At 34.6% G+C, this 27,986-nt stretch overlaps 1 protein-coding gene across 3 annotated transcripts; it reads right to left on the bottom strand.

Annotated features, from left to right (window-relative positions):
• Nucleotides 1-35: 35 nt before the first annotated feature.
• Nucleotides 36-27,710, bottom strand: CD200 (CD200 molecule). 3 transcript variants are annotated; one of them, XM_080825914.1, is made up of 6 exons: nucleotides 27,577-27,687; nucleotides 18,392-18,730; nucleotides 17,220-17,519; nucleotides 12,199-12,301; nucleotides 10,458-10,548; nucleotides 36-670 (listed from the first exon to the last, which is right to left on the bottom strand). In XM_080825914.1, exons 1-5 carry the CDS (start codon nucleotides 27,638-27,640, stop codon nucleotides 10,461-10,463), a joined length of 894 nt encoding a protein of 297 aa, XP_080682040.1. In that variant the 5' UTR covers nucleotides 27,641-27,687; the 3' UTR covers nucleotides 36-670; nucleotides 10,458-10,460. The 3 variants fall into 3 exon arrangements, with proteins under 3 accessions (XP_080682040.1, XP_080682042.1, XP_080682041.1); XM_080825916.1 differs by having other exon boundaries at nucleotides 196-670; nucleotides 10,454-10,548; nucleotides 27,577-27,710; XM_080825915.1 differs by having other exon boundaries at nucleotides 490-670; nucleotides 10,465-10,548; nucleotides 27,577-27,699.
• Between the last annotated feature and the right edge of the window lie 276 nt (nucleotides 27,711-27,986).

The raw sequence follows: 27,986 nt of genomic DNA, 5'->3' as shown, positions 1-27,986 counted from the left end.
ACGGGTTGCGGGAAACCAGAAAAGTGCTGTGCTCTGGGAGGAAAGGCAAGCGGTTTTATGAAAAAGAAGGAAGGGGTGATTACATGATGCAGATAAAGAAAATAAGAGGGAAAGGTGCTAATTTGTCCCTGACCAGTGGAGCCATTCTGATAACTATGGCTTTATTGCTGCTGTCAAATTAAACCGTCTCTACTATGTATTTACTACCTTTATTGTCTTCATATGACATGAATGCCAGTTGCTGTGTTCAAATTTAACTGTCTGTAAAACTATTGTCCCTTCTGGCTCAGTTCAAGAGTTCATTAGTTGGAAAGGAAAATGGAGCTTCAAGATGGATTCTCTCACGTCCAGAAATATTACACAGTTCCACACAGGCATGTCAGAAATGAAGGTTTTGAGAAATGTTACTCAGTTTCTCCAGATGTCACCTATGAAAATTTAAAAAAAAAAAATGTTTTAAGGCCGAATTTAACCAATAGACACTTTTTTAAAAATGCACATTTATTTTTATCCAGAATCAAATTCTGTATTCAAACTGTAATGATCTCTTCTTTCAGAGTGACTGGTTGGTTGGTTGGTTGGTTGTCTTCTTACTGGGAGGGATTTCCTTCCACTTGCTTTGATGAGAAGGATTCTTTTTTTATTTTAACAAGTTCCAGAGTTCTTGGCTCTTAGGGAAAGAGAGAGAGAGAGGGAAACAGATCTATGAATTATTTATTTCCTGAAACCTTCCTGTTTTCCTACCACCACCCTCTAACAAGGTGCTAGGAAAGAGCTTTTATTTAAGGATCCATGGGCCTGTAAATCCGAGGGCTGTAAATTATGAGCTTTCCAGACAAACGTAATCAAAGGATTAAATGATTCCTGGGCAGCCACACAGGATACATAAAAGAAAATCAACTTATAGGCATAGTATAGTGACATTAAGAAGATCAAATTAAGAAAATCAAGGAGATGGACACTGGGGAAGGTATGTGCTATGGTGAGTGCTGTGAATTGTGTAAGACTGATGATTCATAGAACTGTACCCTTGAAATAAGTAATACATTATATGTCATATATATATATATAAAAGAAAATCAAGGAGAAAAGTCTAAAAAACTTCATATATATATGTTATATATATATAAAAGAAAATCGTATATAAAAGAAAAACATACATATATGTTATATATATGTTATATATATATATAAAAGAAAATCAAGGAGAAAAGTCTAAAAAACTTCATATATATGTTATATATGTTATATATATAAAAGAAAATCATATATAAAAGAAAAACATACATATATGTTATATATATGTTATATATATATATATATAAAGGAAAATCAAGGAGAAAAGTCTAAAAAACTTCATATATATGTTATATATGTTATATATATAAAAGAAAATCATATATTAAAGAAAAACATACATATATGTTATATATATGTTATATATATATATATATATATAAAAGAAAATCAAGGAGAAAAGTCTAAAAAACTTCAACAATGAAGAGAGACACACAAAGGACAGAGGATCAAAGTGACATTAAATGTCATAAGGTGGTGCCTGGTGCGAGAAGACAAGGCGTTAATTTTCATATTGAAGAAAAATAACTTTGAATTCCATGTCATCTTTTATAAACACAGCTTCACAGGTATATTTATTTTTTTTAGACTTTTTTCATCAAAGGTATCATTTGTAGAGGAGCACGCAAATATCACAAACATGCAACTTCAAGTGTCATAGGGTAAACCTACTCACAAAGCCAGAAGCACATCAAAAACTACACATTCCCAGCTCTCCAGAGCTTGTCGCTACCACCCCCCCACACACTCTCACTAACCTACATTTAACCTCCTAGACTAGGCTTGCCTGCTGGTACACATCCTATAAATGGCATCAGAGACTCAGACTGTTCTGTGGGGAGCCCGCTTCTCTCTCTGCCTCTGCCTGCCACTCTGCCTGCTTGCGCTCTCTCTCTCTCTCTCTCTCTCTGACAAATAAATAAATAAAATCTTTTTTAAAAAAAAGAGGTTTTTTCTAGAAATTAATTGAACAAACCTATGGCAAAAAATTACTAAGAAAATTGGGGTACCTGGATGGCTCAGTCTGTGACGTGTCTGACTCTTGATTTTGGCTCTGATCATGATCTGAGGGTTGTGAAATTGAGGTCTTCATGGGGCTCTGCACTGGTCGTGGAGCCTGCCTAAGATTTTCTCTCTCCCTCTCCCTCTGACCCTCCCCCACCTCTAAGAAATTACTAAGAAAATTAGAAAAAAAAAGAAACAATGTAGAATGAAATATGAGAAGTAGAATTGACATAACAAATAGAAAAAATAAGACAATGTTATGAACACTCATATCAAATTTGAAAACACAAAAATGGATAAAATTCTGAAAATGACAAGCTGGTCATAAAAATTTAAAGACTGACACTCTAACAATATTAAGTCTTCAAATATATTACTGGGATATTGTTCCATTTGCTGTGTCTTCTCTAATTTCCTTCATTAATTTTTTTTAAAGATTTTATTTATTTATTTGACAGACAGAGATCACAAGTAGGCAGAGAGACAGGCAGAGAGAGCGGAGGAAGCAGGCTCCCTGCTGAGCAGAGAGCCCGATGCGGGACTCGATCCCAGGACCCTGGGATCATGACCTGAGCCGAAAGCAGAGGCTTTAACCCACTGAGCCACCCAGGTTCCCTCCTTCATTAATTTTTTTAAGTTATTTATTTTTAGTAATCTCTACACCCACGTTGAGCTCAAACCCAGCTGACCCAGCCAGGTGCCCCTCATTAATGCTTCATATCAGTATGCAGTCTTTCACCTCCTTTGTTAGGTTTGTTTCTAAGCATTTTACTCCTTTTGGTATTACTATAAATGGAATTGTTTTTCCAAATTCCTTTTCAGACAGTTCATTGCTAGTTATAGAAACACAACTGATTTTTGTGGGTTGATTTTATATTCTGCAACTTTACTGAAATTGCTTATTTGTTTTAAAAGTTTTTTATGGATGGGGTGCCTGGGTGGCTCAATGGGTTAAGCCTCTGCCTTTGGCTCAGGTCATGATCTCAGGGTCCTGGGATTGAGTCCCGCATCGGCTCTCTGCTCGGCAGGGAGCCTGTTTCTCCCTCTCACTCTGCCTGCCTACTTGTGATCTCTCTCTCTGTCAAATAAATAAATAAAATCTTAAAAAAAAAAAAAAGTTTTTTATGGAGTCTTTGAGATTGTCTACATAAAAGATCATGGCATCAGCAAACAGGGACAGTTTAGGTCTTCCTTACTGATTTCTATGCCTTTTTTTTTTCTCCATTAGTTACTCTGGCTAAGACTTCCAATATTATGTTAAACAAAAGTGAACATTTATGCTGTTTTCCTGATCATTGAGGTCAAGCTTACAGTGTTTTTACCATTGAGTGGGTTGTTAGCTATGGGTTTTTCATACATGACATTTATTATGATGAGATACTTTCCTTCTTTCTATACCTAGTTTCTTCAAAGTTTTTATCATGAAAGTGTTTAGAATTTTTTCAAATCCTTTTTCTTCATGTATTGAGATGATCATGTGATTTTTAGTCTTTATTATGGTTAATACAGTGTAGCATGTTGATTAATTTTCAGATATTGAATTATCCTTGCATCCCAGGTATAAATCCTACTTGGTCATCCTGTATGAGCCTTTTAATATGCTGTTGGATTCAGTCTGCCAGTATTTTGTTGAAGATTTTTACTTCTGTATTTTTCAGAATATTGGCTGGAAGCTGTTTTTCTTATGACATCTTTGGCTGTGATGTCAAGGTAGTGAAGGGCTTCAAAAAATTAGTCTGGAAGTATTCATCCCCTTCAATTTTTCTGAAGGAGTTTGAGAAGCATTGGCATTAATTCTTATTTAAATGTTTGGTGGAATTCAGTGGTGAAATTATACAGTCCTCGGCTTTTCTCTGTTCAAAGTTTTTTGATTTCTGATTTACTCTCCATACTAGTTATAGGTCTATTCAGACTTTCTACTTTATGACTTAATCATGGGAGGTTAGATGTTTCTAGGAATTTATCCATTTCTTCTAAATTACCCAGGTTGTTGGTGTGTAATTTTTCATAATAGGGTCTTATTACCCTTTTTATTTATAGGACATCAGTCTTCTTTCATTTCTGATTTTATTTGAGTCTTCACTCTTTTTCTTAGTTTAGCTGATGGTTTATCAATTTTGTTTATCTTTTCAAAAAACCAACCTTCCGTTTTGTTCATTTTTTCTACTATTTTTCTTTTTCCCCAATTCATGTATTTCTGCTCAAATCTTTGTTACTTCCTTTTGCTAACTTTGAGATCAGTTTTTTCTTCTTTTTCTAGCTCCTTAAGGAGTAGAGTTGGGTTTCTTATGCAATCCCTATCAAAATTCCCATAGCATTTTTTGACAGAAATTTTAAAAGACACACAATTCTATAATTCACATAGGACACACACAAAAAAGTGAATAGTTAAATCAATCTTGAGGAAGAAGAATGAAGCTGGAGGCATCATGCTTCCTGATTTCAGAATATAGTACAAAGGGGCACCTGGGTGGTTCAGTGGGTTAAAGCCTCTGCCTTCAGCTCAGATCATGATCCCATGCTCTCTGCTCAGCAGGGAGCCTGCTTCCCTTCCTTTCTCTCTGCCTGCCTCTCCACCTACTTGTAATCTCTGTCTGTCAAATAAATAAATAAAATCTAAAAAAAAAAAAAAAAGAATATAGTACAAAATTACAGTAATCAAAACAGTGCAGAACTGGTATAATGACAGACATGTGGACCTTGGGAATAGATTAGAGAATTCAGGAATAAATCCACACATTTGTGGTCAACCACTTTTTACAAGGGAGTCAAGAACACACAATGGAGATAGGATCATCTGTTGAATAAATGATGTTGGGAAAACTAAATATCCACATTCAAAAGCATGAAAGTGGGCCCTTCCTTTACAATGTCAGAAAAATCAACTCAAAATAGATTAAAGACTTAAATGTAAAACCTGAAACCATAAAACTCCTAGGAAACATGGAGAAAGGTTTCATGAGGGTGATTTTGGCAATGATTTCATGGCTATGACAAAAGTACAGACAATAAAAAAGGAAATAGATAAACGGGACGATATGAAGCTAAAAAGCTACTGCATGGCAAAGGAACAACAGACTGAAAGGGCAGCTATAGAATGGGCAGAAATTCTTTCAGGAGCCCTTAGAAAACAGAAAATTCATCACAAGAATGCAAATATTGGTTTCTCACTATTATTAATACATCTAAGACTGTAACCCGTTTGCACATATTTGATCCATGAAACAGGAAACGATTACTCAGATACACCGGCAAGTAGTTCCAGGGTAGGCAACAGCTTTTAGGGCTTTCAGGGTTCATTCTCCGCATGAATCTTAAAGGTTTTGACACAAGCCCAAAATGTTTGTGGTCCTCCAGTCCCTTGCAGATGGTTTATTGCCCTGAGCCTCTGCATCTTACTTCTCTCAACTTGGAGTTATATCATTTGGTCTAATGAGTTTCTAAAACAAGTTTTCATTTTATTTAGGGCATGTTTCCAGGTATGTTTTCAAATTAATCAGTGCGAGTGATAAAAGATAATGTGACCTCTGGAAAAAAGTTTCCAAACCATCTACCTGATAAGAGATTAATCTCTAAGGGGAACCCTCCTACACTGCTAGTGCAGCCACTCTGGAAAATAGTATGGAGTTTCCTCAAAAAGTTGAAAGTAGAGCTACCCTATGATCCAGCAATTGCACTACTGGGTATTTACCCCAAAGATACAAATGTAGTGATCTGAAGGGGCACATGCACCCCAATGTTTATAGCAGCAATGTCCATGATAGCCAAACTATGGAAAGAACCTAGATGTCCATCAACAGATGAATGGATAAAGAAGACGTGGTGTATATCTACAATGGAATACTATGCAGCCATCAAAAAAAAAGAAACCTTGCCATTTGCAACAACATGGATGGAACTAGAGGGTATTATGCTAAGCGAAATAAGTCAACCAGAGAAGGACAATTATCATATGATCTCTCTGATATATGGAACTTAAGAAACAAAACAGAGGATCATAGGGGAAGAAAGGAAAAAAAACAAAACAAAACAAAACAAGATGAAACCAGAGAGAGAGAGACAAACCATAAGAGACTCTTAATCTCAGGAAACAAACTGAGGGTTGCTGGAAGGGAGAGGGGTGGAGGGATGGGGTAACTGTGTGATAGACATCGGGAAGGGCATGTGTTGTAATGAGCACTGGGTATTATATAAGACTGATGAATCACAGACCTGTACCCCTGAAACAAATAATACATTAAATGTCAATTAATTGAATTTAAAAATTTTTTTAAAAAGGCTAGTTAGTGGCAGAATTAAGACTCCATCGAGGGGGTTGGGGGGAAGAAAGGTTAATCTCCAAAGCATATAGAGAACTCCCGAAATTCAACAGCAAGAAAACTAATAACAAACTAAAAAATAGACTAAAGATTTGAACAGATACTTCTCCAAAGAAGATATAAATGGCTAACAGGTATGTGAAGAAGTACTCAATGTCATTAATCACCAAGGAAATGCAAATCAATACCACAATGAGATATTACCTGACACATGCCAGGGTGGCTGTTATTAAGAAAACAGGACAGGGGAGTGGGGGAAGATTTCAGAATAGGAAGATTCTGAGTTCACATCTTCCCGCTGACACACCCAGGCAACAACTACATGTGAAGCAGCTTACTCTGAAAACAACTCGAGACTGGTAGAATAGACTTTTCACAGATAAAGACATAAACGAAAGTCCCATTGAAAAGGGTAGAAAGGGGAGAGATGCAGCCATGAACCAAACTTCCAGCAGGGTGACCTATAAGCAGTAGGGATATCCCAGGTGCAGAGGTCCTCCTTGAGGACCAAGGGGATCAAGCCCCACACCAGGCACCCTGGTCTCTGATACGGGGAAGGGAGGATGAACCTCATAATGATGTGGGAAACAAAGGCAAAAGAAATGCAGCTTAAATTAAAATTGTCTTATAGCTTGCAGCTCACTGATAGATATCTGAAACGTGCAAAACGTGACCTTCCTCAAGAAGATCCTGGCCGCCTTAGAGACTTAATGTTTATTTTATTTTATTTATTTTATAATTAACATATCGCATTATTTGTGTCAGGGGTACAGGTCTGTGATACCATCAGCCTTACACAACACCCACCATAACACATACCTTCCCCCATGTCCATTCCCCAGCCACCCCTTCTCGCCACCCTCCTCCCCTCCAGCAACCCTCAGGTTTTGTTTTCTAAGAGTCTCACGGTTTGTCTCCCTCTCTGGTTTAGTCTTGTTTCATTTTTTCCTCTCTTCCCCTATGATCCTCTGCCTTGTTTCTTAAATTCTGCGTATCAGTGAGATCATGCTTAAAAGTAACCTTATCTTGGCAGCAGCAGGCTTTCAAGGTCCTGAAAGCTGAAAGCCTTGCTTCCGGATTGCTTGGAGACTTGTGGTATCCCGAACGCCCGTGAATTAAAAAGTATGCAATCCGTCACTGCTCAGGATCCCAGTTTAGCTCTTTCCGTCCACAGGTCCTGTCCGCGAATAGGGAAGGGATGGAGGTATAGGCTGAGGAAATAGGAGACCTCTGACCTCCCTGACTAGGCTTCACAGCTGTTGCTGGCAAGTGGAGACGCTGAGACAGGGCAGAACGAGAGATAAGGGAGCACGCCAAGACGGCGCAAGAATCTCAAGGCCACAAGCTTCCCGGTCAGTCCTTAAGAAAAGACCGCCACTGACAGCCCTCAGTCGGCAACCCATTCGGGACCCCTCTCGCTCTAGAGAGCTTTTTCTTTCCTGTCTGCTCTCACCTTCGCTTAGTAAATTTTCACTTCACTTTACCCTTGTGTGTCCACGAGATTTTCTTCCACTCCGTGAGACGGGAGCCCTGTAGTCCCGCAACACTAACATCTGGCTTTGAAAATCAGCAGGACTTAACTCCAGGAGCTTTGAAAATTGGTGGGGCTTAATTTCGGGAGAGCCAGAATATAGGATACAGGATACAGGATATAAAAATGGAGACTCTTAAGGGGGCGGCACACCATGTCACTCCGAGACCCAGCACAGGAGCAGCGGTTTGAAAAGCACCGGGGTTATCTACGAAGGAGATTCATGGACTAATTTTAGCATGTCTGTGAATTGCTATTGTTAATTGATATATATAGTCATATAGATATATAGATAGATATCAATCACATCTTCTTTATCCATATATATCCACATATATATATTTCTCCCATATATATGTGTATATATATTTGTCCTGTCCTATTTTCTTTATCCATGTATATCCATATATATATATATCCCATATATATACATATCTCCCATATATATATACCTATATCTCCTATATATATATATATATCCTGTTTTATTTATAAATATAAGCAAAAAAATACTCCCAGAATGGTTTAACACTAGATATCTCTCAATGTTGTTTATCATATTAATGGACTACTATGGAAAATTCATATGACTATGTTAACAGATACAAAATTACTTAAGTTCAACAATCTATATATGATAAAATGACAGAAAACAGAAATATTTAAACACTTTCTGAACTCAATAATATGCTTAATAGCCAAACACTACAGCAAATATTGTATTTAGTGAAATTTAAAACAGTCTTTAATTGCAGAAAAGCAAGACAAAGGTAACTGGTGTTATTTAACATTAAAAAAGTTATAAAGATTAGAAAGAAAGAAGCAAAAACGTCATTGAGTGCACAAGAGATAATTATCTAAATGGAAAACTTTTAGATAAACAGAAAAACTATTAAGTGATGAGGAGTTTACCAAAGTTTCCAAATACAAGTTAACCTAAAAAATCCAGAGCTGTTCCTAAGTAGCTAATAACCAGCTAGGAAATTTCGCTAAAAAATTAAAATATCATTCATCATAGTGAGCAAATTAAAAGTACCAAAGAATTAATTTAGCAAACACAAAACCTATAGAGAGAAAATTTTAAAACTTTCCTAAAAGGCATTCAGAAAGACCTGAATAAATAGATAGCATATTTATGGGTGAACTAAATTATATTGTACAGATCACAATGCTCTCTAAATTAAATTAATCTGTCAATTCAATGTAAGACTAACCAAAATTCCAGCTATATTTTTTAAATGAAATAAACGTATTTCATGATGTGCCTGTGTGTGTATGTATCCCTGAATGGATACATCTTTAAAAAACACAAAAAGGGATCTCTCCCTACCACATTTTAACATAACATAAGATCATAATAAAAAACTACACACAATCATGAAGAAACAAAAAAATTAAACCATGCAACAAAACTCTCTACTTGAGAGAGCTAAGAACAGAACTCATCAATAAGGAAAAGGACAGATTGTATATAACTGATGTTGGGAAACTTGGCTCATTATATGATGGAAGTTAACAATATATGTCATTCCTACATTATGCACAAAGGTTAAAATACTTAAATATGAAATAGAAAAATACGAAGCTAATAAATGCCATTATATTTCTGTGAACTTACACAAATGATGACTTCTTAACTAGGTCCCTAAACTCAAACTGTTAGGTGAAAAATTCATGTATTTAACAACATCAAAGCTTAAAGATTTCTGTTCTTTCAATGATATAACTGAGAAATTTAGTAGAGTGATACCAAATAAGGAGAAGTAATCACTGCCTAGTACATAAAAAATCTAGAATATTCTGCAAATACAGACAACCAACCAGAAATTACATGAAGATATAGATAAGAACCTCACAGAAAGGGAAACCTGAATGGGAAAGAAGTACACAAAGACATGCTCATATTTATTAACATTCAGGAAAAAAAAAACCCAAAAACAAAATCAAAGCAGTCATTCAACTGGTGGTGTTGGTTGGAAGGGTCCTGAATTAGGGGACGAATAGAAATATTGTTCTTCAATTATCATATGCTCTCCCTGATATGAGGAATTTGAGAGGCAAAGTGGTGGGTTTGGGGGGTAGGGAAGGGAAAAAATGAAACAAGATGGGATTGGAAGGGAGACAAACCATAAGAGACTCTTAATTTCACCAAACAAACTGAGGGTTGCCGGGGGTTGGAGGGGTAGGGAGAGGGTGGTTGGGTTATGGACATTGGGGAGGGTATGTGCCATGGTGAGTGCTGGGAAGTGTGTAAGCCTGACAATTCACAGACTTGTACCCCTAGGGCTAATAATACATTGTATGTTAATTTTTTTAAAAAGGAAAAAAAAAAGAAAGATATATTGTCCTTAATATTAATACAATTTCACATGAACCCACTAGTTCATGAAACAGGATTATATAAACAAATCTGTTTCCATTTATTTCTAAAATGATAATTACTTCTACCAAATGGATGATTTAATATGGAAAGTTAAGTCTTAAATTTGAATTATGCACAATGACAGCAAAAGTCACATACCTACCAATTACCTGTGTACAGGAAAAACGTGGTTGATTAAAGAATCCACATCAGGCTGTCTCAGCTGGGGTGTGGTTTCAAGAGCATTCTCTGACCTATAGGTAGGATGACATTGACAAATCCGTAAGATGAAGACAGCCCAAACACTCCCCCTAATGGCAATAGATTGCAAGAGTATTCTATGAATAAAAATTGGGAGATTCAGATCTCTTTAGAGATTGATCAAAATATGTTTTCAGTGTTTAATTCAGCATAAAAATACTCCATTAACAGAATTTGAAGGTTATTTCTACCCTATAATAGTAAGAGTCATAACTTATGATTTGTCCTGTTGACGAACATACCCAATACCCACTACACTCCCAAATGTGTACCTCTCATCTGCTCTGTAAATTCCAGGTTCGTATATAATTGACATATTCTCTTGGATGTCAAATAAGCATTTAAAAATTAACATGTTCAAAATATAACTCTTGATCCTCCCTAAAAATTTGTTCTCCCTCTAATTATTCCCCATTTATAAAAGGTTTCTTCAATCTTTGTCGAAATGTTTAGAATTATCAAGATAATTTCTCCCTTTTCCCCTTTGCCCACATCTACCCAGGTGCAAATCTTGTCATCCTAAACCTCTCCCTAATTCCTCAGTTCCAAGGGCCATCACCCTAGTCCAGACCACCGTTGATTCCCAAGTTGACTATGGCAATCACCTCTTTAAAAACCTTCTTTCATTCATTCTGGAGCTCTAAGAGACTTTGTCCACGTTCCAGTGACAGAGATCTTTTTATAGTGTCAATCAGATCCTTCTACCCCCTTGTTTTAAATACTTCAATAGTTTGGTATTGTAAGTAGCAAAAATCCCAAATGCCTTTCAAGGCCTAAGGGCCCCAGCTGTTCTAAACCCCATCTCTATTTCTAAATCATTGCTCTATGCACACTTAACCTCATTTTGTCCTGGGACACACCAAGCTCATTCCCACCTTGGTACCTACAATAACTCCTCCTTTTTTGTCTGGAATACTCTTCTATGAGAATGTCACTCACAACTTTTTTCTTATCCAGGTCCCAATTTTAACGTCAACTCCTCAGAGCAACCACTCAGTATAAACTAGTCCCATAGTCTCTTTCAATTACATCATTCTGCCTTATTTTCTAAATAGTGTATATCACTAGCCGGTGTTCCCTTGCTTCCTTTTAACTTTTCATGGACTACCTCTCCCTATTGAGACATATGCTTCTAAAATTTTTTGTTTTATTTGTGTCTCTATTGCCCTCACTGAGAATAATGCATAGCAGTTCAGGCACTCAAGAAGTAACCTTTGAATAAATAAATAGATACTTTATTACATTAGTCCTATAAAGTAAGACTACTTTCATCTTTCATCTTACTGTGGCTTTGTGAGATAGATTTATCTCATGCTTCCAATCTCAGCCTTCTTCACCACTCAGTGGATCCCCTCCCACCAGCTGTCTGAAGTTCATATGCTCTCTCCTTCAAAATCTGTTCTAAAGGAAGAATCTTAGGCTCAATTCACCAGAAATGACTAACAGTCTACTTTTATAACTTTTATATCATTTGAACAAGAATAAACTCTTGACTGCCGGAATTACTAAGTAAATAGAAAAGAGTTTTGCATCATCATTCTTTCCATGATAACTTGCCAAAGCCCTTGAAATGTTCTTTCTTCATATTTAAAACTAGCCCCTATTTTACCTATCTTCCCTGACATAGGTAGAATGCAACTTACTTTTTCTTTCTCCAAACAAGATAGATAACAATCAAGAAAATACATAATGGAAGTATGGGTAGACCAACTATACGCAACCAAGTATAAGGAGAATGAGAAGTACCTGAAAGACACAAACCAGAAACATGTTCTTTGTGACTATACTTTCCATACATTATACTGCCATTTTGGCAATTTAAATCTGCCAATGATCTTTTGATTTGCCATTGTTTTGTTGACATTCAAATTGATACTATGAGATTATTGGTCATATTCAATTTTATAAAAGAATATGCTAATGTGTATTCAAATTGAAGAGAGACAATATTTAACACCATTTGATGACACTCAAGAATAAGCAAAAAAGACAAAACCACCCAAATATTCAACAAAACAAAATGTTTAAGAAAAATATAATGTAGTCACATTGAAATAGTATTCAATTACTAAAATGGAACTTTCAAAGAATCTGCAAAGGCCTCAGAAAATAAATTTTTAATGATAATAATTAGTATTTAAGATTAATGTGTTAAGTGATGTGATAAGCATCTTATAAGGGTGATTTACATCAACTAAGTGAGTACGGTTATTAGGTATAGATGGGGAAACAAAGGCTCTGAGACGTTAAGGAAATTGTCCAAAGATAGATAGTGTTTAAGTGGCAAAATTGGGAAGCAATTCTGTTCTGTCTGATTCTAGAGCCTGCAGTCTTATGAAAAAAAATTATGAAATTTTAAATACCAAGACTTCATGATAGCTATTTTGACCATGGTGTTCCTAAATTGTATTCCAAGCCACTTCTTTCTATGTAGCCTTCTGAATATAATTTAAATTTTTTATTTTAACTAAGTTTAACCAAAGGTCAACATGATTATCATGATTCTTAAAATATTAGAATATCTAAGAATTCTTAGCTAATTCTTAGATGTAAAAATGAACGTATACACTATGTGACGGACCTCAAGGAAATTTGTACTTACATTAAATGGCATGAATTATTGTACATTTTGTATTCATAGGTCTGCTTCTGGTATATTTGGGGGTCCTTTTTCTGATTGAGATCATTTTTCTGTTCATTGTTACCTCTTATTTGTATTTCATTTGCTGCTTTCAATTTTTCATTACCATTGAAGAGAAATTCTTGCTACTAATTACTTCTTCCCTGATACTATTAGGAAAATCCATGTGAGAAATTTTGTGTGATTTATTTTTGACTATTCAGACATCACTTTGTTTCGGTTTTTAGTTTTAACTATTTTTTTTATACTTAGCTCATTCAAAATGGGTGAAGGAGGCTGAATGGGCCTAGAATATGAACAAAGCCCTGAAGTAAGCAATAATAAATCACGGGAATAAAGTCTCTATAGAAGAACTCAATAGAATCAGGAGTTTATATCCCTAAAATTTGTTACAAAACTAAGCAAGGAGGAATTCTCTTCTAAATTGATGTTACTCCTTTACAGACAATTGAAGCTCAGTGAGAAGTGAAATTAATGTAATAATCCAGCTAATAGATTGATGGGAGGTACATGTGGTATTCAATGGACATATTCCAGTCTCGTGATTTGGGGAAACTTTCAGGAAAAAAGGAGCTGATTAAACTCAGTTTCAAGAAATACACATAACAAAATATTTACCTCTACTCCTTCCTAAGATTTCCTTAAAATTATAGTAACAAAAATAAAGTGTTTAAAAGAAAAACAACAAACAGAAGAGTGATCTTCATTGGCAAGACATTTCAACAAATTTACAAAAGATGTAAAGTGGATAGAGGAATGGCTTATGAAGGTGTAGGATGAGAGAAGCTACAGGCTCGTGTATGCAAAAAGCAGTTTACATCTGGCAGAGACAGCCCTGCAGAACCTGGAGAGCGTTTGTACTCAGATGGCAAAAGAAGGAGGGGTGGATCACAGAATGAAACTTAGAGTCGAAAGTACCCATTTATGTATCTGAAATCAGAATTCTGGAGAGGCAGGTGTGCTTAATGTGTAGCCAAAAAAAAAAAAGAAAAAGAAAGAAGAAAGAAAAGAAAAGAGAGAGAGAGAGACAGAGAGAAGAAGAAGAAGGGGCAGTTAAGTAATTTAATGAATATACCGGAAATAAATACAGTACAGGGTCAGAGGCCCAGAGTACAGCCCTCCACATTCTGGCTTCTGGAGTCTTCCGGCTAACTGTAGAAAGCAGCAGCCTGCTTTCTGCAAACAAAAGTCGTTCTTTACAAGATACAATTAGCCAAATAAAGATTCTGTAATCCTCCAGTCAGGGCTCACCAGACTTTGAATAAAACCTGTAATCAAAGTGAGAAAGACTGAGTAAAAGAAACGTAAAATTAAAATGATGGGGAGCACCTGACTGGCTCACTCAGTAGAGCATGTAGACACTTAATCTCAGGATTGTGAGTTCAAGTCCCACATTAGGCATAGATCCTACTTCAAATTTAAATAAATAAATAAATAAATAAATAAGGTAGTGGGTCAGGGGGAGAGTGGAAGAGATAATTTAAAAAACAGAAGATATTGCAATACTTCTAAATTATTATTCCCAGATAGATTTGACAAGATATTATTTTCATACAGCAGGAAAAATTGGATATGAAAAAATAAATCAATTATAAAATCAATCTTAAGTTGTAAAAGCAATTCAAAAATATAAACCTGATTGTCAAAGGAAGGGAAAATTGAATTAAAGATAATTTTTTAAAAATCTCCCTGATACTATGAAGAAAAGAAAAAGAGACATATTTTTAAAAGAAGAAAATAAAGTTCAATTGAAATGTCTTCATGTCCACTTAATTGAGGTTTATAAAAAGAGAATAAGTTAAGTGAATAGGTGGAAAATTCTCAAAGAAATAAGAAAATATTCAGGGTTGAAGGATTTGAGTCTCCAAATTGTGTGAGCTGATTAAATGCCAATAACATTAAAGTATTAAAAATAAGATAAAATACCCTAAAAATAGCACTAGGATGTTTCAGAACTCTAGATAAAGAGAAGATACTGTATTATCAGAGAGAAGATACAGTAATATTTACTATTATGATTATCTGATTGACATTTGACTTCCCAGCAGTAACAATGGGTGATCAAAGATAATGGAGGAGTACTCTATAAGATCTGAGGGCAGAAAGATGGTTATACTAAACTTATGTAACAAGCAACCTATCAATCACATGAAACAGTAGTCATTTTTTTGTGCTTTATTTAGGTTAGTCCACAGGTTGTTTAATTTACAGACTAATGAGATATCCTAGGTTTAAATGAGGTTATGGTTAACCCATCTGGATTACGTACTAAGCTACTTATTCCAATATTCCCATAGCTGGTTATGCAGAAAACTGTTAAACTTCCAAAAGATATGATGTCTCCTTCATTCATTCAAACTTTATGATTCAGTGTCATTGATGACTAGTGATGCTTTTTGGTTCTTGGATGATTATAACAAATTATGGAGAAATCCTCACCATTTTCCTGAGTCTACACATTTTCCAAAAGTGATGAAAAACATTAACGCACAGACTCAAGAAGCTTAAGAAAATACAAGCAAGATAAAAACAAAGAATGTGACACCAAAACACTAACAATAAAACTAACCTAAAATAAATACAAGGAAAAAGTCTGAAAAGCAGCCAGGGTGAAGAAGAGATACATCCCTTTCAAAGGACAACCCATAAAACTGACATATACCTTTTCAAAGGAAATAATGAAAGTCAGAAGCCAGTAAAATACCATTGTCAAAGTGATGAAAAAAATAACTATCAAAACTGAAATTTAAAAATCCTATAAAAATGTACCTCAAAAGTTAAACATTTTATGACCAAAAATATTAAAAGAATTGGCCATCTATTCATCTTCACTAAGGAAAAAACTAGAGAGAATTCTTTAGGCAGAAGATAAATAAAGCTTTGAACATAGACAAAGAAATAAACAACAATAGAAAGGATAAATCTAAAAGAATATTACTATGAATAACAGGAAAAAAACAATAATATATTTTGGCATTTAAATATATATAAAGAATTAAAATGAATAAGACATATACCTGAAACTAATATAACATTGTGTGTCAACTATATTCAAACAAACAAAAATTTAAATAAATGAATAAGTTAAATGAAATGCACAAGATGACAACACCAAGAGTGGAAATTCGTATAAGCTTATTGTATTACCTGAAAAATAGTAAAAATAATAAATTACATTAGGCTCTAATAAGTTAAGAGATGTAAGCTGCAGTCTCCAAGTGAACCACTTAAACTACAAGGAACATATAGTTAACAAATTGATGGAGGAAGTAAATGAAACAAAAATAAATAACCCAAAAAAATTCAGGAAGAGAGAGAAAGGGACATGAAACAGGTCAAATAATAGAAAACAATAGTAAGATGGTATATGAAAATTCCAATATACCAGTATTTACACTAAATATATAGAGAAAAAATGCTTCAGTGTCAAAAGATTAGGTGAAATATAAAAACAATTATTTAAATTCTATAGGAAATTATACAAATGCAGAAACATAAATATATTTAAATTGTTACTTAAATTTTTAAGGAAAACCATACTTTGTTTAAATATGGCTTTGAAACAAAGGGTACAATTGACAGAGCTTGGCTGGAAGATAGACAAGGAAAAATTGGCAGCTAAGAGACTTCCTATGGTGGATGACACAAAAGTAAATTTTACCACACTGTTGAAGGTTGTAAAGGGATTAACCAAAAGAACTATATTGGGAAGAAAAGAACTATATTGGGAGGAGGAAAAGTTGAAGGGGGTATAAGTGAACCTGGTCTTCACTGACTGTGGCAGAAATTCAATGGAAAGCAGTTAGATCAATTAAAAGCAGGTAGATCAATTAAAAATTTGCCATTTAAGAACAGTGACCCTTGGAGGCAGAACTGGGGTAGAGAAAGTTTTCATTACTTCATTCATTTAAGCATGCACATGTATCACAATGACTTAACATTTCTAAAAATAGATAATTACAAATGCACTTCTGGTATGAATTTTTAAAACACTTCCCCTTGTTGATTATTACTTCTACTTACATTCCTGTTTGACTGACAAAGGAACAATCTTCTCTTCATTCCTTAGAGGATGATCCATGCGCACAGTCAGATATTGGAGACCTAGGGACCTCACAGTCTCCAAGGAGATGTTGCACATTTTAGTGATAGTCACTGTGCCATTTGGATTCTGAGCAAGGTATTCCTCAGGTGGATTAATCAAGACTTGTGATGGGAAAAGAGATATTTGAGGAACAGGTTTTCCCACAGCTGAGTAAATAAATCTAAGAAAATCTTCAGAGTCAAGATTGGACTGGAGTTCAGTTTTTAATCCAGATAGAGCTGAGTCAAAAAAGGAGACAGAAAATTAAATATAAAAAAATGTTAAAGGTAGAGTTCCCCAAATATTTATATGATGACAAAGTGTTGAAACATGTCCCTTTCAGACACCTCTCCTCATATTTTGCAAAACCTCACAATTCCATCTCTTGTACCTACCATCCTCCAATTGAAGAGAAATGCTTCATATCTCCACTTTCATTCAACCTTTAAATTACCTTAAACAAACCTCCAATACTTTAAATTTACAGCAAAATAATGAGGAGACACTCTGATACTATCACTATTCTTTCAACGTTTTGTTAATTCTTATTGCCTGTCTTCTTTCCTCTTCCATTTTTTCCACTCTTTTTCTTTTCCTCTCTTTCCCAGTGAAAATTCTTTTTTTTTAAAGGATTATTTATTTTTTATATTTTGACACAGAGAGAGAGATCACAAATAGGCAGAGAGTCAGGCAGAGAGAGAGAAGCAGGCTCCCTGCTGAGCAGAGAGCCCCATGCGATGCGGGGCTTGATCCCAGGACCCTGAGATCATGACCTGCGCAGAAGGTAGAGGCTTTAACCCACTGAGCCACCCAGGCACCCCCCCAGTGAAAATTCTGATGCCATCCATGAACTTTATCTACCAGATTAAAATCAGTGCAGTGTAAAAAGTTAGATGCGAGGTCAGAAGACCTAAATGTTATGCCTGGTCCTGTGCTGTGTGAAAATGGGAAAATCATGTAACTATTATTGGTTTCCATTTTTTTTTCTTCTGTATAACAAAAGCATGGGTGGCCTCTATTATAATCTTTCCTTCTCTAACATTCTTTCTCTGGACCTTAACCTTGAAAGACCACATCCTCAAAATTTTGACTCTACAAAACATTTACATACCTATAATGGTAAGGCAGATTTGTCCCCCATGGCTGCCATGTGGGAACACATTAAATAGACATTTGTAGCAAGCTTCATCTTCAAATGTTACTTCACGGATAGTTATGAACGAGGAATTGGGTTCGATGACCTCACAGTGTAGTCGATCTCTGTATGGTGGAAGAATCTTTTCTCCATATACAGTGCTATATGTGCCAATATTTTGTGGCAAAGAACCTTGAATCTTCTGCCAGGTAATTTGCACAATATCTGCTGGAGTTGTTAAATTGCAGAAGATGGTCACATTTTCTCCAAATACAGCTGTTTCATTTTTTTTGTATTTTATTCTGTGTGGGGAACCTGAAAATAAAACTCAGTATGAATTAGGAGAAATGTTCTTTCATACTACTTTGGACTTACCCCTATCATAGCACTTATCTCTCTGTTTTATAATTATCTTTTTATATGTGTCTCTTTCCCACTAGAAAATTAACTTTCTTATCTTCTTCACCACTGATAAGTGGTTTCTAAAAGTGTCTCTGGCATATACTACCTAATCAATAAATATTTATTGAGTACAAAAATTGAAACATAAATTGACCAACACAAGTAATGGTAATTTTGATGCATTTCTGGAGGTTGAATATGAATTAGCTTGAGGGTAATAAACTCCTCAGGACTCCAATCTTAGAGAGGACCTAAAATTATCAGTTTCGCCAGCATGAACCCCTCCAGGTTCTTACAGTGAAGAGCCAAGAAAAATCACCTTATATCTTTGGCAAAGGAAGGGGGAAGTAACCACATTGAAATAAGCCCAGGCCATTTTCTATTTAAAGGAAAAATCCCTACTCTCCAGGGAAAAGACTTTACAGGATTCTTATCTTACACAGGTAGAAGGACAAGGACCGTACTCTGGTTCCCTTTAGTTTTCCTATCTTACCTAAGGTGGGGAAGGAGGAGGGAAAAAATAAGAAAACTTGTGATGGCCACAGCCAAGGATCAGAGGCCCAACAAAAGAGCAAAATTTGAACATAAGATTTTAAAATACTTCCCTCCCAACTCTTCATCCTCATGTCAATAGAGATCTAATATAGTGACAATAGATTAGAGCTGATATGGTTGCAAGTCTCAAACTTTTATTAACAAGGAGATCTTAGAAAAATTCAAACTCAGCAGAAGAGACAGAAACAAAAAAAAAAGTACATGAATTTGAAACCCTTAATGCTTAGACTTATTTAAAGAGTAAACACAACACAACTCTTTGCCAGATTAACATAAAATCCATGCTAAAGCTCTACTTACTTTGGTTCTTTTTTTTTTTTTTTAAAGATTTTATTTATTTATTTGTCAGAGAGAGAGAAAGAGAGACAGTGCATAAGCAGGCCAAGTGGCAGGCAGATGCATAGTGAGAATCAGGCTCCCTGCTGAGCAAGGAGCCAGATGTGGGACTCGATTCCAGGATCTTGGGATCATGACCTGAACCAAAGGCAGTGGCTTAACCGACTGAGCCATCCAGGCATCCCCTTACCTTGGACTTTATTATCTGATATATCATGTCTGGATTTCAACAAAATAATTATGTAAGTCATGCTAAAAGCCATAAATAAAAACAATCTGAAGAGACAAAACAAGTGTCCAAGCCAGATTCAAATATATTACAGATTTTGAAATTATCAAATGGAATTAAAATCAGCTAAGTATAGACTCTCATGGAAAAGCTGACACATGCAAGAATGCATGGATAATGTAAACATAAATATTGACACTTTAAAAAGAATTAAAAAGAAAATGCTAAAGATATTACAAGAAAATAAAACTATAGACCAATATCTCTTATGAACATAAATACAAAAGTCCTAAACAAAATATTAGCAAATTGAATCCAATAAAGTATTAAAAAAAATATGCTCCATGGTCAAGTGAAATTCATCCCAGGTATGCAAAGCTAGTTCAACATTTGAAAATCAAGTAATGTAATTTATTTAAACCACAGACTAAAACAGAACATATTTAATGATCATATCAATAGATTCAGAAAAAGCATTTGATAAAATCCATCACCAATGCATAATAAAACTTAGTAAACTAGGAAAAGATGGGAACTTCTTTTACTTGACGAAGAATATCTATACAAACTTACACCTAGCAAAACTCGAAACTTCCCCACTAAAGAATAGGAATAAGGCAAGGATGTCCCTTCTTACTACTCCTTTCCAGTATCATACTTTAAACCTCTTCCTAATGCAAGAAGGCAAGAAAAGGAAATAAAATGTATGTAAATAGAAAAGGAAGGCATAAAACTGTCTTTGTTCACAGATGATATCATCAACTATGTAGAAAATCAGAAAGAATCAAGAAAAGAAACTCCTAGAACTAATAAGCAATTATAGGGGGCACCTGGGTGGCTCAGTGGGTTAAAGCCTCTGCCTTCGGCTCAGGTCATGATCCCAGGGTCCTGGGATTGAGCACTGAATCAGGATCTCTGCTCAGCAGGGAGCCTGCTTCCTCCTCTCTCTGCCTGCCTCTCTGCCTACCTGTGATCTCTGTCAAATAAATAAATAAATAAAATCTTTAAAAAAAAAAGTAATTTTAGCAAAGCTGTAATATTACAAGGTGGTTATACAAAAGTCAGTCACTTTCCTGTATATCAACAATGAACAAGTGGAATTTAAAATTAAAAACACAATACCATTTACATAATAAGCAACCCCAAATGAATTACTTAGGTATAAATCTAATAATGAATACAAGGTCTATATAAGGGAAATTATAAAACTGTAATGAACAAATCAAGGAAGAATTAACTAAATGAGGAACATTCCATGTTCATGGATAGGAAGACCCAATGTTAAAGTTTGTATAGAGAAGTAAGACCCAGAATAATTAACATAACATGAAAGAAGAAGAACAGAGTTGAAGAACTGATACTACTTAACTTCAAAATTTATTCTAAAACTACAGTAATCAATACAATGCAGAATTGGCAAAAGGACAGATAAAGAGATCAATGGAACAGAATAGAGCCCAGATATGGATGCACATACACAATGTTAACTGATCTTTGACAACAGTGCAAAGAAATTCAATGGAGAAAGGATAGTCTTTTTGACAAAGGATGATGCTGGAACAATTGAGTATCTGATTATTTTCCTAGAGCTGCCATAATAAATTACCACAAACTTCATGGCTTAAACAATTTATTTTCTCACAGATCTAGAGGTCAGAAGTCCTAAATCAAGGTGTTTTGGACTCTTTAACCCAACCCAGGGTGATTTCATCCTGAGATCCTTAACTTAATTTTATGTGGAAAGACCAAATTTCTAAATAAGATCACATTCTGAGATTTCGGATAGATAACTGGAGCGGGGGAGGCAGGAAAGCACACTATTCAATCTACTACAATATCCATATGTTAAAAAAAAATTAATACAGATCCCTAACTAACAAAAATTAATTGAACATGGATTATATACCTAAATTAACAATGCAAAAGCTCAAAACTTAGAAGAAAATGTAAGACAAAATTTAAGTGATGTTGGGTTTGGTAATGTGTTATTAGATATAATACCAGAAGTATGATCAATGAATGAAAAAAAATTGCTAAGTTGGACTTTATTATAATTAAAGGCTTTTGCTTTGTGAAAGACAACATAAGGAGAATATAAAGACAAGCCACAGACTGCAAGGAAGTGTTTGTAAAACATATATGTGATAAAGGACTTCGTCATAGGCCATTCAGGCTGCGATAACATGGACTGGGTAGTTTATAAACAACAGAAATTTTTTCTCACAGTTCTGGAGGCTGGACATCCAAGATCAGGGTGCCAGCATGGTTGGGTAAGGGCTCTTTTCTGGATCATAGAACTCTTATTGTGTCATTATATGGTATTAAGGAACTAGGAAATACTGTGGATTTTTTTTTTTTTTTTTTTTTGGTAATCTAATCCCACTCATGAAGGTTCTGCCCTCCTGACCCACTCACTTCCCAAAGGCTCCACCTACTTATACCGTAAACTTAGAGGGTAAAAATTTCAGCATATGAATCTTGAGGGGACATAAACATTCAGGCCATAGCAGACTTGTATACAAAATATACATTAAAAAAAGAGAGAAGAAGAAGAAAGAAATCAAGCAACCCAATTAAAAAATAGGAAAAAATCTAAATGAATGCCTCACCAAAGAAGATGTATAAATGGCAAATAAGCACATGAAAAGACACATGAAATCTCTTTTTTGTTTGAAAATTGCAAATTCAAACAATAATGAAATTTCACTGTACATGTATTAGACTGGGAAGGGGAAAAATGCTAAATATTGGTGAGGATGTGGAGTGGCAGGAACTCTCATTCATTTCCAATTCTAATGCAAAATGGCACAGCTACTTGGCAAGACAGTTTGGCAGTTTCTTACAAAACTAAACATACTCTTACCATGAGATCCAGCAAATGTACTCTTAGGTATTTACCCAACTGATTTGAAAACTTATATTCACATAAAAACCTACTTGAACATGTTTATAGCCTCCTATTCATAATCACCAAAAATATAAAGCAACAAGATGACTTCAATAGGTGAATGAGTAAACTATGGTACATCTATACAATAGAATATTATTCAGCCATGAAAAGAAATGAGCTATCAAACCACACACACACACACACACACACACACACATACATGCACATCATGGATAAACCTTAATTGCATCTTGTTAAGTGAATGAAAATAAACTAAGAAGCCTACACACTGTGTGATTCCAAGAGCATGTCATCTTGGAAAAGATAAAACTATAGAGACAGTGAAACGATCAGTGGTGACCAGCGGTTTGGAGTAGGGAGAAAAGTTGAACAGGTGAGACACAGGGGATTTTTAGGACAATGAAACTATTCTGTATGATACTATAATGGTTGATATATGATGTTATGCTCTTGTCAAAACATATAGAGACTTATAGCACATAAAGTGAACCTTAATGTATTCAATTAAAAAATTATTTAGGAGACTGGGGATGTCAAGGAGTGCAGACTGAAACCTGAAAATCTAACTGTATTATAAATGTATCTTATATGGATATGAGTTAATAGTACGTACACTTGATACAATGTAATTAAAATGGCCTTTTACCTCTGTGTTCTTCCTCCCCCAAATCCATAACGGGAAGTCTAGTCATGAGAAAAAGATCAGACACATTCTGATAGAGGGTAATTCTACAAAATACTTCACCATGCCCCTGAAAACAGTCAAGGTCATCAAAAACCAGGAAATTCTGAGGTAACTGTCATAGTTAAGAGGACCCTAAGGAGTCATGATGAATAAATGTAATGTGGTATTGGGTGGGATCCTTAAACAAAAAGTTAAAAGTCAAGGAATACAAATAAACTATGGACTTTAGTTATGAAAAATATATCAAATTTAATTTATTAACTATAACAAATATACTATACTAATGTAAAACATTAATAATAGGGAAAACTGGGTAAGAGATATAGGGGAACACTGTACTATTTTCTCAGCTTTTCTGTAAGCCTGAAACAGTTTTAAAAAATAAAATTTTTTAAAGAAATCAATTCTATTTCTATATATCTTCAATAAGCAAATGGGAAAAAATTAAAAATGCCATTTACAATAGCCTCCCTATCTAGGTAAAAAGAAAGAAATACATAGGGAAAAATCCATTGAATGATATATAAGACCTCTTTACTGAAATCTAAAAAATAAGTCTGGGAAAAAAAATAAAGTAGACTTACATAAGTGGAAAGATATATCATATCATAGTTAAGAAAAAAAATAAAGATGTCAATTCTTTTCAATCTGATTTTTAGATTCCATGCAAATCTAATAAAATTTCAAGCAGGTTTTTGGTTTTTTTTAAATTCTGGATTTGACAAGCAGATTCTAAAAAAGCCAAGGCAATAAACTGGAGACTTATTATCCAGATATAAAGCTAAAGTGATACAATGTCATAATTATTCGAAGATGAGGAAATAGATGAAATACAATTAAATAGAGTCAGAAATGGTCCCACAAATTTATGGTCATCTGATATATATGACAAATGGAACAGACAGTGCATGGGTGTGGGGAAAATGATTATCTTTCTAATAAACGATGATGTGTGAATTAGATATCAATGTGGAAAAAATTATATATTGACTCCCATCTAAGACTAGAGAAAAAATTCCATTTCAAATGCTTCAAATAGAATACCACCTCAAAAATAAAGTATTATAGAACATCTACTTGGGTGGAGTAGCCAACGATTCCTTAAGAAGGGCACACATCAACAGTTATTTGATATGTTATTCCTTTTTTAGGAATATGACATGATAAAAAAAATCAGAAGTGAAAGATTGGTCTACTTTAATATTTAATAATTGCAGTCTATCAAATGATAATAATGATAAAAATGATTAATTTTCATAAGTAAAAAGAGAACACATAGAGTAAGAGAAGATGTTTGTGATGCGTATATATGACTAAGGACTTGGGTTCTACAAATCAATAAGATGAGGACAGACAACTCAATAGAAAGTTGAGCAAGGTATATGAATTGCACATCGTAAAAGAGAATGCCTAATTGACCAATAAACATATTTAAGATGCTCAACTTCTTTAGTCATCAAACATATACAAGTTAAAATCCAGACTACACACACACCAGAATGACTAACATCAAAGACAACAATACCAAATTTGGTGAAGATACATAGAAAACACAATTCATACACACTTTGATGGGAGTGTAAACTGAAAAACCCTTTAGCCTTATAGTCGATGGTACTGTAACAACATTGTTACTTGTACTGGTACTGGTGACAGATGGTAGCTACACTTGTGATGAGCATCATATAACACATAGAATGACTGAATCACCATGTTCTACACATGAAACTAATGTAGGATTGTGTATCAACTATACTTCAATAAAAAAAAACCTGAACATAGGCATATCCTATGATCAGAAAAATCTACTCCTAGATATATATCTAATAGAAATGCATATATATGTTCTTCAAAACATATGTACAAAATGTTCATAGAAATACTATTTGTAATAGTCAAAACCAAAAAATTATCCAAAATCAAATAACAGAATTGATAAATAAATTATGGTATTTATACAATGGAATATTATACAATAATGAAATTTAATAAACTACTTTCATCTATTTTCCAATTTTACATCTACTTTCAACAATATGGATAAAACTCACCAATATGTTGTTGAGCCAAAGAGACTAAATACAAGTGAGTAAATATAAATGATTACCTTTACAACAGAAAAAAATGAATCTATAGGGCAAAAAATTTGAATAGTAGCATTCTTAGGAAATGAAAGAAACGGGGCACGAATAAGAGTTTAGGATGCTATTGACATTTTGTTCCTGATCTATAATAGATATGTTGGTATAATCATGAAAATTAATCAGACTGCATACTTATGTTTGTACACTTTCCTATGTATCTGTCTTACTTAAATGCAAAGGTTAAAAAAAAAAAGCATATACCTCATCTACTTCATATTGTGAACACTTACCTCATATTGTGTTCTGTTTTTCATCACTTCCCTTGGTTATTACATTCAAATTATAAACAAAAATTTTTTTCAAATATTTTTCAAAAATTCATTATGTACACAGCATTGGAGAATATTCAAATACATAGAGCATGCTTGTTGTACAAATAGTATTTCATTAGCGAACAAAAGACCTTTGATGATGTCTTAACCTCTGCTAATTTCAAGAAGTATGGTTTTAAAGCAATCGTTTACTTTTCTAAGCCTCAGGTTTTTCATCTGCAAAATGGCCTTAGTGATACCTGACTTACAGGGTATTGTGAGCATTGAAAAGAATGTGTAGATATAATGACAGTTGTAAATCACCAAGACATTTCAGTGATCATGGGTGTGTAGACCCTGCATCCAAAGAAAGACCCACTAGAGGTTTCCCTTGCTATCTGAAAATAGCGTGTTCCTGTGATACCTTTCAAAAACTCAAAATGTTTCAAGTGAAGAATATTCCCTGCTTTCTGAAAGTTGCAGTTACATCATTTTGCTTTTACAAAGGAGCTACATTAGTACAGGAGGGCCTTTTTGTAAAAGTGAAAGTCCTCCTCAATTTTTTTTTTTTGGTTAGCAACAACAGGTAGTAATGGAGGTCATTGATAAAAGCAAAATGAACCTTCAGAAAGTGGGGTATACCTGTAATATCTAATGAAAGTCTAAATGGTAACAAATAAGCTATCACTATTTCTGTAACAATTTCTAAAATTGTGCTTGCCACATCTCTTTATCATTATTTGTCCACATGCTCATCTCCCCCACTAGATGCTGAGTTACCTGATGTCAGAACCAGCCTTCTCCATTGTGTATTTTAAATGCTCAAGGAAGTTAAGGAGAAGTAAAATTCAGGCATACTCGTTTCCTCTTCCTGTCATGCTTCTTTTGTTCTCAGCATGTGTCACTCCCATTCAACTTTTATGATTAAATTATCTAATTGAATTCAATGCTACTTCTCCCAGGAAAAACTCCTTCACTAGAAGCAATCATGATTTATTTTCTCAACTAAATTCCTACAAAACATTAGTGACTGCCCTTACCATGAACCCAACAGGTTTAGATGGGATTGAATTACATATCTTAATTCAAATAATTTTAAATGACTAGAAAATATCAGGACTTGAATATTTATTACATCTGTAATGTTGCAGGAGTACCTTAGTTTGTAATGATAAGCAAACCCACAAAGGAAACAATGACCAGATTTAACAACATAAAATTGATAAACCTCTTGGGGACCAAAACAAGTCAAATTCAAACTTGATGCAAATGGACTGCAAGAAATACTGCAAAATTAATGAACTCACTAATTAGGTACCTAGCTAGTTAACTAGCTAACTGACTTGCAAAAAGGCCCATTTCCTTCCAGCAGGTTTGTGGCCGTTCTAATGTGAGCTACTTGGGCTCACTGCAGAAACAATGCTTATTACCTTTCTTTCATTCTCTGTTTACCAAGTCACTGTGTCAAATATGCTCAACTTATAGTTTTTGCTAGTTACCAACAACCTGAATAACTACATGATTAACATGCAGACTCAAATATAATGCTCTGCTCCTGTAACTTTACAAAAGTGGAAAGACCACCCTGGTATTTATTTGCCATTGATTTCTGGCCACAATGCATTTGCAAGATAAAGTGAAGAGTTACCTGATCCTTGTACCCAGATGGGAAGCATGAGGAGATGGAGGATGAAATGGAGTGGAAAGCCCATGAAATTTATAAAATCTTCAGTAACACATGGAGTACTTTATTCTCTAGCTGGACTTTAGTTCTGAAATGGCGGTTACCTTTTCAATTTCTCACTGAACTCTGTTACTAATTAACCATTTACGCAAAATAGAAAAACCAATAAGCTCTTTGATCTTGTAGCATTTGGGGACTTCCTTGTCTGCATAGCCTCCAATTTGCTGGAATCTATGCATGCGATTTTCTTCAACATTATGTGCTTGTTGCTCTGTAGCTGTCGCAGATTCATACACAGGTTCTGAAAACTTACCTCCCAACTTGCAAGAAAATTTAATTAGCCCTTCTTTTGACAGTGTTATGAACTCTTCCCA

Source organism: Martes martes (assembly GCF_963455335.1).
Source record: "Martes martes genome assembly, chromosome: 1".
Lineage (NCBI taxonomy): Eukaryota > Metazoa > Chordata > Mammalia > Carnivora > Mustelidae > Martes > Martes martes.
This window is presented reverse-complemented; position numbering and strand designations above follow the sequence as displayed.